Source organism: Gymnoscopelus braueri (assembly GCF_963280865.1).
Source record: "Gymnoscopelus braueri genome assembly, chromosome: 16".
NCBI classification, from domain to species: Eukaryota; Metazoa; Chordata; class Actinopteri; order Myctophiformes; family Myctophidae; genus Gymnoscopelus; species Gymnoscopelus braueri.
Window position 1 is genome coordinate 26668116 of NC_137616.1, and position 14543 is coordinate 26682658.

At 41.1% G+C, this 14543-nt stretch overlaps 1 protein-coding gene across 1 annotated transcript in view; it reads left to right on the forward strand.

The window, feature by feature from the left end:
• Window positions 1-14543, forward strand: part of syne1a (spectrin repeat containing, nuclear envelope 1a) — a gene marked incomplete at its 5' end in the record, with an annotated part of 171551 nt that overhangs the window by 13013 nt on the left and 143995 nt on the right. Inside the window, 14 exon segments of the mRNA XM_080452284.1 lie at window positions 649-669; window positions 941-1033; window positions 1464-1645; window positions 2184-2380; window positions 3676-3788; window positions 6857-6964; window positions 7760-7897; window positions 8891-9055; window positions 9514-9626; window positions 10208-10376; window positions 10872-10968; window positions 12447-12652; window positions 13552-13716; window positions 14089-14241. Coding sequence (XP_080308410.1) covers window positions 649-669; window positions 941-1033; window positions 1464-1645; window positions 2184-2380; window positions 3676-3788; window positions 6857-6964; window positions 7760-7897; window positions 8891-9055; window positions 9514-9626; window positions 10208-10376; window positions 10872-10968; window positions 12447-12652; window positions 13552-13716; window positions 14089-14241 — 1920 coding nt within the window.

Genomic DNA, 14543 nt, shown 5'->3' on the forward strand with positions numbered 1-14543 from the left:
TTTATTTATCCCTCTGTTTCTCTAATACCTGTCTCTCGATTTCTGTTCCTCTCTCTGTGTCTCTGTCTGTCCCTGTGTGTGTGTGTGTGTGTGTGTGTGTGTGTGTGTGTGTGTGTGTGTGTGTCTGTCTGTCTGTCTGTCTGTCTGTCTGTCTGTCTGTCTGTCTGTCTGTCTGTCTGTCTGTCTGTCTGTCTGTCTGTCTGTCTGTCTGTCTGTCTGTCTGTCTGTCTGTCTGTCTGTCTGTCTGTCTGTCTGTCTGTCTGTCTGTCTGTCTGTCTGTCTGTCTGTCTGTCTGTCTGCCAAAGGAGCTTTATTGGCATGAGAAAACATACGTTTACATTGCCAAAGCAAGTGTCTCTCTCTCTGCTTTGGTATAATCCCCTGTGTCGGTGTAGAGGAGATAGATCTCACCTCTCAACCACCCATTCAGGTTCTCTCACCACAGACTCTTATCTACCATCCCACAGTCAATGAGGCATTTCCTTTCAATCAAACCTGCACAGTACAGTACTTCTAACATCTCTGTCTGTCTGTCTGTCTGTCTGTCTGTCTGTCTGTCTGTCTGTCTGTCTGTCTGTCTGTCTGTCTGTCTGTCTGTCTGTCTGTCTGTCTCCTTTGCTTCCTTATTTCCCCCAACTCACACTCCAGTCTGCGTACAGAGGATCTCCGGTTAGTATCACTATCTTATTGGACATATATTCATAACTGCCATGAATGTATTTTTACATTGAGATTTGATGTACAGACAGAGACAGAATTGCGGATATTGTACATTATGTGAAAACATATTACGTACAAGATTGAATTAGCAGATTGAGGGAAATGGTGTGCATTAATCCATATATATGAGATTATATGAATTGCAAGCGGACTCCATATCTGGAGTTATTTGGTTTCAGATATGAAGTGCTCCAATGCTGGTATATGTGTTTTGATACAGATCAAGCTAGTCAACATCAATTCTACAGATATCGTGGACGGACGACCATCAATTGTACTCGGGTTGATGTGGACCATCATACTCTATTTTCAGGTAAGGCCCCTTTTGTTAGACTGGTTTTATGGTTTAGGTTTAGGGTTTTTATCAAAAATGTCTTTGTTATTCCCCGGGGCTGAAATTGGGGGAACCAGAATGTCAGATGAGTGATATTTTCAAGACTCATTATCTGTAAACGTGTGTGCATTCATAATGAATTAATTATTAATAGAATGTGTTAGACATTTTCTATTTTCGAGTAACATATTTCACACATATGCAAATTACTACAAATACACTGTCGCCTCTAAAAATGACAAACATACACGGAAAATGTTTATCTAAAGGCTTAAAAAGACAACTAAAGAAAATAGCATCGCTCTGTTGTGTGCGATCCTTCCACCCTCATGTCTAAAGGCTTCAATCAGTCCTGAACAGACTCCTGCTATGACTGTCTGACCTTTTATGGATCTCTCCTGTCCGACAGATCGAGGAGCTGACCAGTAGCTTAACGATACTGCACGCTCCATCCAGCAGCACCTCCTCACTGGACAGTTCTGCCAGCAGCACTGAAGCCACAAGCCCACCTGTCAACAGGAAGCTCCTAGCACCTGCACAGGGTGGGGCCAGGAAAGCTCTGCTCAGATGGGTCCAGCAAACAGCCACCAAGTATGTCATCGCTCGTTATTTAACCCATTCAATACGGGAACGCATCTACAAATGTCTTCTAAATCCTAACAGTTTTTTGAAAAAATTGTTGCTATATATATCAGTGGTGCTCAAACTTTTTCATATCAAGGACCCCCAATGATATGCGTTTTGTGAAGATTTTAGTTACAAATGTTCACTTTAAAAAATATATATATTCAAAGATTTGCAAATAAATCTCGATTTTTCACTATAAGCTTGTATGCTTTGAATAGGCAAAGAAATCTTAAAATGACACACATGTGTTACCGGTCTTACCCGATTAAGTTTGACAGTGCACAGCTAAATGCAACAAAAGAAAATATATTCGAACAAAAGCAGTTTAAATTAATGTGAATTTACCACACAAAATAAATGCTCCCGGTGTGTAAAAGAGGACCTTTACATCCTGGATCACCTGTACCAGTGTAGCATGTGATTATTAAAATCTATTATTCTATTATGCTCTTTCTCGTCCCTAATGATGTTCTTATGTCTTCTGTCCCCTCCATCATGCCAGGCGTCTAGGTATTGATGTGAGGGACTTTGGCCCTAGTTGGCGGACAGGCGTAGCATTCTTTGCAGTTATCCTTGCCCTCCGACCTAACATAGTAGACATGGAGTGTGTACGGCGGAGAGCCAACCGAGAGAATCTACACGAGGCCTTCTCATTGGCTGAGACTGAGTTGGGCATTCCGCAACTTCTTGACCCAGAAGGTAATCAACATTTCTATATTTTCCCACTGTGATTAAATAATTGAAAATAATATTTAGGCTGATATGATCATGAGACATTTTCCTTGCAATGGGCCTGTCTAAACATGCATGAGCCACTTAACCACCCATTGGTTTCTACAGACCCGTTTTGAAGTCTGTTTTTCAGCTAATTCAAATCCACCAATCCACCAAAGCAACCGGAAATGCTATTGGCTGGAAGGGCAGCAAGGGCGGGTCTTCACTCGGTAGAACCAGTAGAAGCATACCCTACTTTATCATCAATGTAAAAATGAATCGGACCATAATTTACACAAACGCATATCGTGACAATTGAAAGAAGGCTTTAAAATAGCGAAGTATTTATGAAAATGTTTACTACAGTAATAAAACCAAGTGTAAAGTCTGGCCAAATACACATTCACTTGAATGGAGTGTTAATCCTTCTGCAACCAGCAGGAGTGGAAATAGCGACACCTTCTAGGCCATTAATGAGAACTGCAACGTTTTAATTGGCTTCATTTTCAAGACGGCATGCTTCCCACCTGACCTGTATACAGGCTACTCTATAATTGCAGTTGGTTTAATAATAATAAAAGCCAAATGCCACAGAAATCTTCAAAGAAAAATTCACACAACTGAACTTTTTTGTGTAATCATTTATATGTAATAAATGTGTATTACATAAATAATCATATTCAACAGCTACCTTATATTCCTATACAAATGGCTTTTCAAAAGTACAGAAATACAGCGGTTAATATCTAGCAGAGCATCAAATTTGCTCATGAATCAAACTGCCAAATGCCATCTGTGCCCCTTCACGCTTGCCCGTCAGAATGAGCCCTGACAAATCAAGCTTGACATCGGGATAATGAAGGATCATTATGCCATGCGAGTCAGCACCGCTGAACCTCCATACCAAACTTGTGCTGAAGAGCCGAAGTTCGATCATGTAACGGGCTAGCCCTCTCTGATGTCAATCAAACAGCTCTGTTAGTTTCATGTCAATGGCCACAGGAATGCAAATCACCAAGTAGCTCAAGTTTAGATTTTAGCTCCTTCCTCGTCTGCTGACTACGTTCACATGAGCTCTAATGTTGACGTCCGAGCTGTTGTTTTAACCACTTAAGCCCTATAATGCTTCATCATTTAATAAGATGAATAGCAAAAATAGCTGACCTAGGTTTAGCATTCGTATCTTTTCTTACCTAACATGGTAGACATGGAGTATGTTTACGTTTAAACATTTACCAGTGTTATTGTGGCTAATGGCATTACTGTGTTTGCCTCCTCAGATGTAGATGTAGACAAGCCTGATGAGAAATCCATCATGACCTACGTAGCGCAGTTCCTGAAGTGTCATCCTGACCGCCATCACAGCGACTCAGAGGGTCTGCCAGAGGAAGAGGTAACCTGGCCTGGCTGTCTGCACTCTTTCGTTCTACAGAGCAAAAATCCTGATTTAAAGCCGTGTTCATTTAAAGCTATAACCTTTCTGTGTGGATAAAACCTTATTTTAACCACTTGAACCCTAGCATCACTGTTCTGGGGAGCGAAAATAGCCGTTCTACAAGCTCAGCTTGTAGATCGAGCATTTACGCTGAATGTGTTTAGAAGATATTTAATGTAGTGCTAAAACAGGACAGGTTTAGTATAGAGCCCTTCAGAATCAACTAAGTATAGGTTTTTAAACTAATCTGTTAGAAGACATTTAGATTTTGTGGTTGGATAGGACGTACTGGTTGATAAGAGATAGTGCATTAAATTAAAAGGGAAATGTTTTGCCTTCCTAAATGAGGTATGCGTTATAGTAAAAAAAAAGAAACAAAGAAAGTTGACGCTTATGCAGGGGGCCCCGGTTCAAATCCCAGGTAGGACATGAAAGTTATGGATTGCAGCTTTAACACCCTTACTGGTCCATTTTTACACCTTCCGAGTCAAATGAACACTCAGGATTTTTCATTGTAGATATATGCCATTTCTTTCTTCATCACAGTTGCATCCCTTCATCGTTCACCTAGTGTGCATGATCCGTCTTCCTCTCCTGATTAGTCTCAAATCACATTTTGATCTACAGTGTGTCTAACTTTACCCATAACACCTCTCCCCTTCCCCATTAGTTTATATTAAAGTGTAGCGTCCAGTCCTGGGTCCAATACTATATGCAAATTAATACATGGCTGAGACATGTGTGTGTGTGTGTGTGTGTGTGTGTGTGTGTGTGTATATATATATATATATATATATATATATATATATATATATATATATGTATATATATGTATATATATGTATATATATGTATATATATATATATATATATATATATATATATATATATATATATATATATATATATATATATATATATATATATATATATATATATATATATATATATATATATATATATATATATATATACATATATATATATCCGGTGGCACACATGTGGGGTTTGCCACATAGTTACATTCATTGTCCCTAGAACTCTGTGACTTTTATCAAAATTTTACTAATGTGGTAAACTCCACCCATCTGGTACAGCAAGCAAATTTAAACAAATACTAGGAATGAGTTCCAGTGTCTAAATGTTGGCCCAGGTTTGGTCGTATGTTTCCTGTTCTTGATTACTTCCTTTTTGCACATCTTTCTCTTGGTGTATAGGCTAATTTATACTTTGTTGTATACGACGGTGGCGTGTGCCAAAAATAGCCAACATAAAAAGCTTGTAGATTCGCTATTTTCTATGCACGACACCATCGTACGATGGAGTGTATGTTATAGGCATATTTCCTTGTCTGTCTCTCTCTGGTCTCTCGTGGTTGTTGTGTGATGACTGTTCTCCTGTGGTTGTTGTTGCTGCCTCTGTCCTACAGTTCGGTCTTGCTCCTCGAGATATTGAGGAAATGTTGGAGGTAGGTTGTATAGTAAATTAAGGTCCCTTGGGCAAGCTTTCCATCAAACTTTGCAGCTGAATATCATTAAAGAGCATTATACTTGTGAGCGGGTGTTTCGTGCGCCAGAAATTGCAGATCTACAGGCTCACAACGTGTCCCTCCCAGCACAACGCATTGTGGGCTTGTAGATCTGCTATTTTCGGGTGCGAGATGGCACGCAGCTAAAATCAGGCTTTAGGTTCTCCCTTGCACACCGCACACTTACCATATAAATTACATCAGGGTTTATTTGCTATGGCTATATTATTGAATTACAGTATTGGTACCTACTGTACATTGTGTGGGTAAGGTTAACGTTGATTTTCATGTAGAATAGGGAACCATTTGTTAATACTGTCACTTTATCTCACCTGAGGGGATGTTACTGCCCTGGGGTTTCACCAGCGATGATAACAAGAGGAAGTCCTGTATAATATGATGCGATATATTACCATTTATTACCATTACCACCAAGAACTGTGGCTCCCATTTCTCCATTAGCATGACAATGAGGGCCCCCTGGCGTAGCAGTGCACATTGGTGCAACGTGTTTGATGGAAGGCTTGTGAACAGAGGTGGGTTTGTTTGTTAAGGTTGCGGTGTCAGGAGCTCTGACACACTGTGAAGCCACGCTAACCGTTCTCGCTTCTGTGTCAGGCTGTGATGTTCCTTGCTGTTTATAGTTGTCGTAGTTGTGGTGTTGGTGTCAGATAGCTTGCTCCTGACATTCGTCTTACTAACCCACTGAGATTTGTAATGTTTAAATAATGCTTTTGTCTCACTCTCACCCTTGCAAATGTCAATTAGAGCCTGTATTTTGTTTTGTTTTGTTTGTCTTTTGTTTTTGAAACATAAAAATGAAGATATATATATTTGAAAAATAATAATATAAAGGATAATGGAAGCATAGATATAAAATGAACTGTACATGTTCATGTACAGGGGGAGTGTGGTTTGGTAGATAGAATAGAATGCTTCCCCTTGGAAATAGGAAACTCCATCTTCACGGCGGAAACCCAAACAAAGAATAGAATTTGAGGCTGGGCTGCCTAAAGGGGCCAAAGCGAATCAATAAAAAAGAAAAGAAAACTGGAACTGAATAGCTTTAGAATTAAATAGGCTTTCTAATCAGCTTTTGAGTGGGATGGGATTATTGTCATGGCTATTTAAAAATCCAATGAGAATTTAGTAGGGGGTCTTTAACATGGTTCTAAAATGAGTGCTTTTAGCAGCAGTTGGTTTTGAGATTATGTCTTGGTGGGGGGTTACGGTTGATTAATAGAACACATGTTTAACAGTACACACTGTGCCCTCTCTTTATACCTCTAACCCCCCTCCATCCTTTCATCCGCCGGCCCTCAAACATCTCCCTCCGCCTGCACTTTGAGTTTTCTAATCACTTTGCCTCTCCATCCTCCCGTTTTTCTGCTTCTCCTCTCCTTTGTCTTTATGTCACTCCTGTTTCTTGCATTCCATCCCTTTGTCTTCATTGTGTTGTCCACTCTCCTCCACTCCTTTGCCCCTCCCGGCCTCCCAGAGAGAGCAGCGCAAGAGCCTCAGGGAGCTGAAGATGTGGCTTGACCAGCTGGAGAGAGACGCTGCACAAGCCCAGGAGATTGAGGGCAATCTCAGTCAGCAATACCAGGTTTGTGTGTGCGTGTGCATTGCCGTGGTGTGTCATTGTTTATGTACAGTATGTGTGTGGGCGTATTTGTGTCTGTGTTTTCGTTTGCCCGAGAGAACGAGAGAAGGAACTCCAAGAGCAAGTCTGTGCACATTCAAGAACAGTTCTAACATGGCACTGAAAATCTCATGCACGCACGCACGCACGCACGCACGCACGCACGCACGCACGCACGCACGCACGCACGCACGCACGCACGCACGCACGCACGCACGCACGCACGCACGCACGCACACACACACACACACACACACACACACACACACACACACACACACACACACACACACACACACTATACACACACATGAAAGCACCACAGATGCAACATGTGCGTCTGGGCAGACACACAGACAATAAAACTATCAGTCTGATCAGTGGCATTACGCTGCCATATTTCAACCAATCAGGTTTATTCCACCAAGCCTCAGGATATGTTCCATATTTGGCAGCATAATGAGGGATATCCCACATTTCCTTTGTACATTGTTCTGTGAAGTCAGGGAATGTAAAGCCACAGCAAGGGAGAGGATTTAAGAACAATTAGCAACAGTTTCTGACAGTGAATGTGTAATTAGTCTGCAATACGATGTGGTAGTACTGAGTCTACTGACTAGTGGAGAGGATTTCATTGAATTGACACTTCTTATGATTTGTGCAGGCTGTTTCTTGAATGTTGAATGGATTTTTATTTTCATGGCATAGCATCATTATAGATTTCCCCACTTTTGCCTTTTTTTGTTTTGGTGTCTTTAGCTCTTCAAGAGTCTGCGTGTCCAGCTGGAAATGAGGAGGAAGCAGGTGGAAGCAGCATTGCAGTCCACGCAGAGGGACGGAATTCTGACCGTAGATCAGGCGCTGGTCAAACAGGCTTTGGAAAGAGTCTCCAATAGGGTGAGAGTAATGGTGGTGTACTGGTGTTATACTTTGCTGTGCTCCGGTGTCGCGCACCGAAAATAGCAGAGCTACAAGCTCGCAACATGTCACATTTAGCAATGCGTTGTGAGCTTCTAGAGGGGCTATTTTCTGCACGCGACACCAGCGAGCGACTAAGTATAAATCAGGCTTTACAGTAAGCACAATCACCTGTTAGCCTCATGGCCAAGTTGCCAATTAAACCACAGCTACTGGTAAATTATGACTGAGAGAGGTTGTTTTCTATTCCAAAATACACGGTCAGAAAATAACTGGGACTGGTTAATTTATGTGGACCAAGAAAAGCTAGTATCCTGACCTGCACGTAATATGCAGGATATTATGCAAGTTTGATGTCACAGTAGGTCAATTAGAACAGCTGCTTATGTCCCTCCTATTGAGAATTCAACTGAATTAATTGGGACATGAATTGAATCCGCTCTAGCGTCGCATTGTCACATTTTCATATTGGCATGTACAGTAAGTAGTAAGTTGTCTTTTCCATAGCAATTTATTGTAATGCACCTAGATAGACAATACAATAGATAATAGAAACTGAGGTAGAACAAAATAAGTCTGATTCTGTATCATAAAAAATAATTAATAAAAAATCAAATAAAACATATTTTTTGTCTTTGAGCTCCTACCACCATTTTCACTTTGAGATCTATCCTGTTGACCTCCTCTCTAGGGCTGCAACTATCCATTATTTTCTTAGCGATTATTCTATTATCTACAACTTTTTTGATTAATCGAATGATAGAATAATCAAAAATAGCAGATCTACAAACTCACAAGGCGTAACGCCTTTTGAGCTTGTAGATCGGCTGTTTTTACTATATCCTTCTTTTTACACAAAAAAAATCTATAATGACATTCCCAAAATATTGATTGATTATTAATCGATTATTTTATTCAATTATCGATTAAAAATATTAGTTCAATTAACTGTTGTACCCGTACTCCTCTCAGCTCCTGGACTGGCACCTGCTGTTGGACAGGTCCCTGCCTTCTCCTCTTGGCACGGTGGGACTGTGGCTGCACCAGGCTGAGGGGGCGCTGCGTCAAGAGATCACAGTCCAACCGGCACCCGATGAGACAGCCAACACTGTCCACAGGACCCTGGAGCAGCACAAGGTTAGCATGGAGGAAAACAGAAGATTTGAAAACAGAAGATTTGTTTGTTACTGTATGCTTAACTTATACTTGGTTGCACACCTGCGTTGCGCGCAGAAAATAGCAGATCTACTGTACCAGCTCACAGATCTTGTAGATCGACAATTTTCGGCATAAGTATAAATCAGACGTTACAGATTAATTTGAATAAAAGTGGATGCACACATCATAAAAAAACACAATTATTGAGCTTTGAATCCTGACTTGGGTTAACTTGACACATTGTTGTACATGTTATAGGCAATGTGGAATACATTCACTATTTGGGGCCCTGTGCGTGTGCAGTTTCATAAACAATTCCCAAATGCACTGAACACAAAGTGTTTGTGTTCAGTGTTTCAATTATTTGTCTATGTCTGTGTGTGTGTGTGTGCGCATGTTAATGTGTGTTTCTCATATACTACGTACATGTTGTGCAGGATGTGTTGAAAAGCCTGGAGAGTCACAAGCAGGTCTTTCAGAGGATCCATCGGGACAGAAGCATTGATGGGATATCCGTTCCCCCTGACCAGCTCCAGGACATGGCAGAGAGGTAGTAGTCACAACCAACACCCCCAACTTCCAGTCTGGACCAACACATTAGAGGAACATATCGTCATCAAAGATGCAATCCACATGGAAAACAGGCACATGGAAACAGATTGGTTATTTTAGTTTAATGGAATACTTCACCCTCAACATGATGTTTTTCTATCAATTACTAACCATGTTAAGCCTTGAATTCAAGGAGAATGTTTCCTTCATAGTGAATGAAGAATCCAAAAACGAAGAAAATACGTGATGAATTGAAGAAAATAGGCTCCAAGATTTACAACAGCAAAACTATATAAAAAATCACCCCAAAAAATCCCACACAACTCTCACAGTATAATCCAAGTGTCTTGTTTATGTGTATGTGTATGTTGTAATGTGTATGTTTAATAACCTGTAACTAATCAGGGAATTGCAACATTACGCAACAACATACTGTGTTCATTTAAGTCTGAGAGTGGGTCCATTTCAGGTTTAAATTAACACAGGATATTGCTGTGGCGCAAATTCACATTGGCAATTCATAGGAAGTAAAAGAAAATATGAATCATAGCAATATGTCCCATGTGGACTCTCTTTTAGGATGAACTATGTGTCCACCTCTTCCAATGCCCACCTGGCCAAGATGGAATTTCTGGAGAACCAGCACCACATGCAGGCTTTTCTCATCCAGGCAGAGTCCAAACTCAAGTCTTGGATCATCAAATATGGCCGACGGGAGTCCGTTGAAGTGATGCTCCAAAACTATGTTGTAAGCTCAGCCGTACCGTATACAATATCACTCTGTATAAATTGGATGTTGAATTACGAGGCTAGTTATCCTGAAAATGCCTCACATTCATTGTCTGCGTTCCCATGCAGGTAGGCCTATAGGAAATCAGGAAAAATATAAATTATTTCTAGATGTAGATTTTGTTTTAGAATACAAAAAATCTCTCTGTGGACAACACTATTACTTGATCTTTATTTGGGTTTTACACACACTGTCATTTTGTATATTACGATTTAAGATTAGTCTACGTGCTATATGAATCAAAATGGCATAGTTTGATATTTATTATCCATATTACCCTGCCATACAATGTAGGCCATAAATTGAGCTCTGGAAAAATTGGAGAGATCTTTGATAAGTAAAATGTCTGGGGACGCGGTGTCTTCTCGAATAGGATTTCCTTCAGGTTTTGACATCAAGGGATCTTTCATTAACATCTTATTAAATTTCACCCATGTCTCCTGTCTCCTCTAGACATTTGTGGAAAAGCAACATTTCTTTGAGAATTATGAGTCATTGTTCCAGTCTCTGAAGCATTCTGCTGAGCTCTATGTCAGCGCTGATGGCTCAGGTGAGAGAAGAAATGTCAAGCCTTCTAATTGATTTGTAATATGTTTTAGCAATATTCATAAGTTAACCTTTCTGGAAAGGGCATTCATGTGTTTAATGTTGAATGTGCTATATGTCACTATTTGTGCATTGAATTCCGTAATCGGTCCCTATTGATTATTAAATGTGTGTATTCTTGGTGGTTTTGAGGATGCTGTTATCTGCCATTGAATGGTTCCCTGGGGCAAAATGTGTCCTATCTGACATACCATGAGCGCTGAGTATCTCACAATATACAGTATCTCACCTTCAATCATATCCCCTCTCAACAACTCAATAACCAATCAGACTCTCCTCCATCTCCCCCTTTCTGTTTTACTGGTCGGTAAAAGTGAGGTCTCCAGGCTACTGCTAAATGAGGTTCCTCCACTCCCAGCTCTCAGCAGGGAATACTACTCCATTAGTTAGCTAGCGGCTGCTCCACTTCTACTGTCTCTGGGCACTAACAGAGCTAGCTTGTTGGTTTCATTAAGTTCCAGAGTTGCACAGCTTTAGGGTATGCAGAGGAGGGAAGTGAGGTGTGGCGAGAATCAGGAGATCGGAGGCTTGATTGGTCGACCCCAAAAAATGTAGTCCCCATAAGCCCAGCTGGTAGTCCCTGCCGTGGGCTTTGATTGGCCAGATTGTGGCCCATCTTTTGGGATCTTTCTAAAGGCTTTTCTGCTATCGCGAATTGATGTCGGGAGGACGAGGGGGGTTCGATATGTAATTTTCTGCCATTTGGTTGCAATTGCACTGGCTTATTGATGTGAATTTAAAATAGGTTATTTTCTGGGGGTAATGCAGTTCCTAGTTCCATATTGACTGGCTGGAGTTTTGCACTTGTGTTACAAAGTATGTGAGCCTGAGGATTCTGGACCACTATGATGGATCACATAAGCAAAAACACCACATCCCTCATGTAGCGAGAATATTTTTGAGGTCACATGTGTGTGTGTGTGTGTGTGTGTGTGTGTGTGTGTGTGTGTGTGTGTGTGTGTGTGTGTGTGTGTGTGTGTGTGTGTGTGTGTGTGTGTGTGTGTGTGTGTGTGTGTGTGTGTGTGTGTACTCCTGGGCCTCTGTTTTTAACCCCTTTGTAATCAATTAGTCTCAAACTAGGGCTGACCATCCATTTTCTTTAACCTTGGGGGAGAAAAATTTGGAAAAGGCATTTGAAATAATAATGAAAGAAGTGATTAAGATTAAATAGTGTGGGTTGCGAGATATTATTATTAGGGAGTATTTTTCTTGTTCCCTGAGAGAGGAGGCTTTTACAGCTTCACCCAGCTGATGGCTGCTCAGGTGGCTATGATGAGCACAAGTTGTTGGCGCTTAAGGGTCTTGCACAGGGACACTTCAACACATATATGAGGGGTCAAACTGGTTGACGTTACGATTTCCAGACTACCCACGCAGCTACAGCCGCCCAGCCTTATTTATTTATTTCTATCCCTCCTCCAGTGGATGAAGGGGAGACTGGTGTGCGGAGGTTCATGCGGGAGGTGGTGACCCAGTGGAGGAGTCTGTCTGTGGAGGTACGCAGTGTGAGGAGCATGCTGGATGAGGTGCTGTCCAACTGGGAGAGGTACACCTCCACCGTGGCCTCCTTACAGGCCTGGCTGGAGGATGCAGAGGCAGCCCTGGGCCAGCCTGAGAACACCAAGCGGGTATGAAGTCTAATGCCTAATTTATACTCTTATCGCATGACGCCGTTGCTAGCCAACAAGAACAGAGCTTCAAGCTAACAACGCGTTGCATCACTCGAAGATCTGTGCATGTCGGCAAGCAGGAGTATTAATTGAGCTTACAGCAGCATATTGCTACTGTACATGTAAATATCTCTGACACATTAATGAGAAATGCATTTTGGGTGACTGCTAAAGATTTTCGCATCCTAGAAAATTCCCCTCCAGACATGTACAAATTTGATGGTTTGAAATATGACGCAGTGGTACTAATCAATGCATGCCATATTTTAAAGGATTTTGTATCTAGTGAGAGGAGTCAAATCCACTATGAGTATCAGATGATCCCCTTGGCCTTCCACATGCCTTCACATCACCATGGTTACTTCAATCCTGATTATTATCCCCATTCCCCACTAACCAAGCCCAGAGGATTACACAGCCAATTACCCCAAATGTAATCTCTTTCAATTCTACTGTACATTTTCATTTTTTTCTTCCTTACTCATATCTACCTACCTACAGTATCTATCTATCTACTGTGTCTGTCTGTCTGTCTGTCTGTCTGTCTGTCTAGCATCTGTACTGTACCTGTCTATGTACTTTACTTTATTTTATTTGTTTATTTAGACGGGACACTGCATATTAATGAACAATACATATCAATGTAATGTTAATACACCGGTTTTAGCAAAGATGCTAATTTACTATTTACAACAATAGAGTACATTACAAAAATAGCAGTGTTTTAGAGGGCAATATATGTTTGAATGCTAAAGCGTGTGCGTGTGTTAGTGCGTGCGTGCATGTGTGCAAGTGTATGTGCGAAATCCAACCATAAGCACTGAGGTTCTGACTCCGTTTCCATCCTCTCTTCTCAGGAGTTCTTCAGGATTCTCAACCACTGGATGGATCAGCACAACGTCATGAACGACGCAGGAAACTTTCTGATCGAGACGTGTGACGAGATAGTGTCACTGGACCTCAAACAGCAGCTGCTTCTACTGAATGGCCGATGGAGGGACCTCTTTCTCAAAGTGAAACAAGTAATAAACAACAGTCATGTTTAATCTAGACGTATCAAAATTAGATCAGATAAAGGTCAGACATTGGGGGGAAATAGTATTTTCAAAAACATTTCATGGTTTGTGTTAGTGCATGCTTAGGTGTCAGATGAGTTGGGTTAACCATATAAAGCAATATGATAAATATCATCAAACCTTGACCATATAAAACTGAGTCAGTCTACTTTGCACGATTGACCTTGGACTCTTTTGAACTGTTGTGGTTAAGCAGAGATTTACTACATCAGGACAACTCACGTTATAAAACAAATTTGGAAATTCTGTTTGTCCCAGGCCAGTAAATCTGTGAAGGAAAGTTTTCTCAAACTGTGTGTCACCCTCTATTGTCTATAGTATGCCCGTGCAGATGAGGTGGACAAGTGGAGAAAGGACCATTTGAAAGCACTGTCAGCCCTCAGAGATCTACTGGACACGGCTGAGGCCAAGCTCAATGCATCTGTCCAGGTGTCCTTTCTGAATGTCCGAGCCTTTCTCCAGGATGTGGAGGTGAGAAATGCACAAGCTCACAGCCTGTTCATCATAATTATAGAACAGAATAACATAGAGCACCATGTGTCTTTACTGCTATAGCCGTATATGGTGTTTGTTGGTTTTGTCCATATTGATATTGTCCATATTAATACACATTATGGGTCAATAGCATCATAGTCCCTGTGGTTTTTAGCTGTCTTGCTCAATTTATTTATATTGTCTCTGAAGAAAAATAGTGCTCTACTCAAATGTTCTCAGCTGATGGGGAGTTTCTGTTGACTTTAGGCACAGAGTCTGTGTGTAATTTAAGTTAAGCT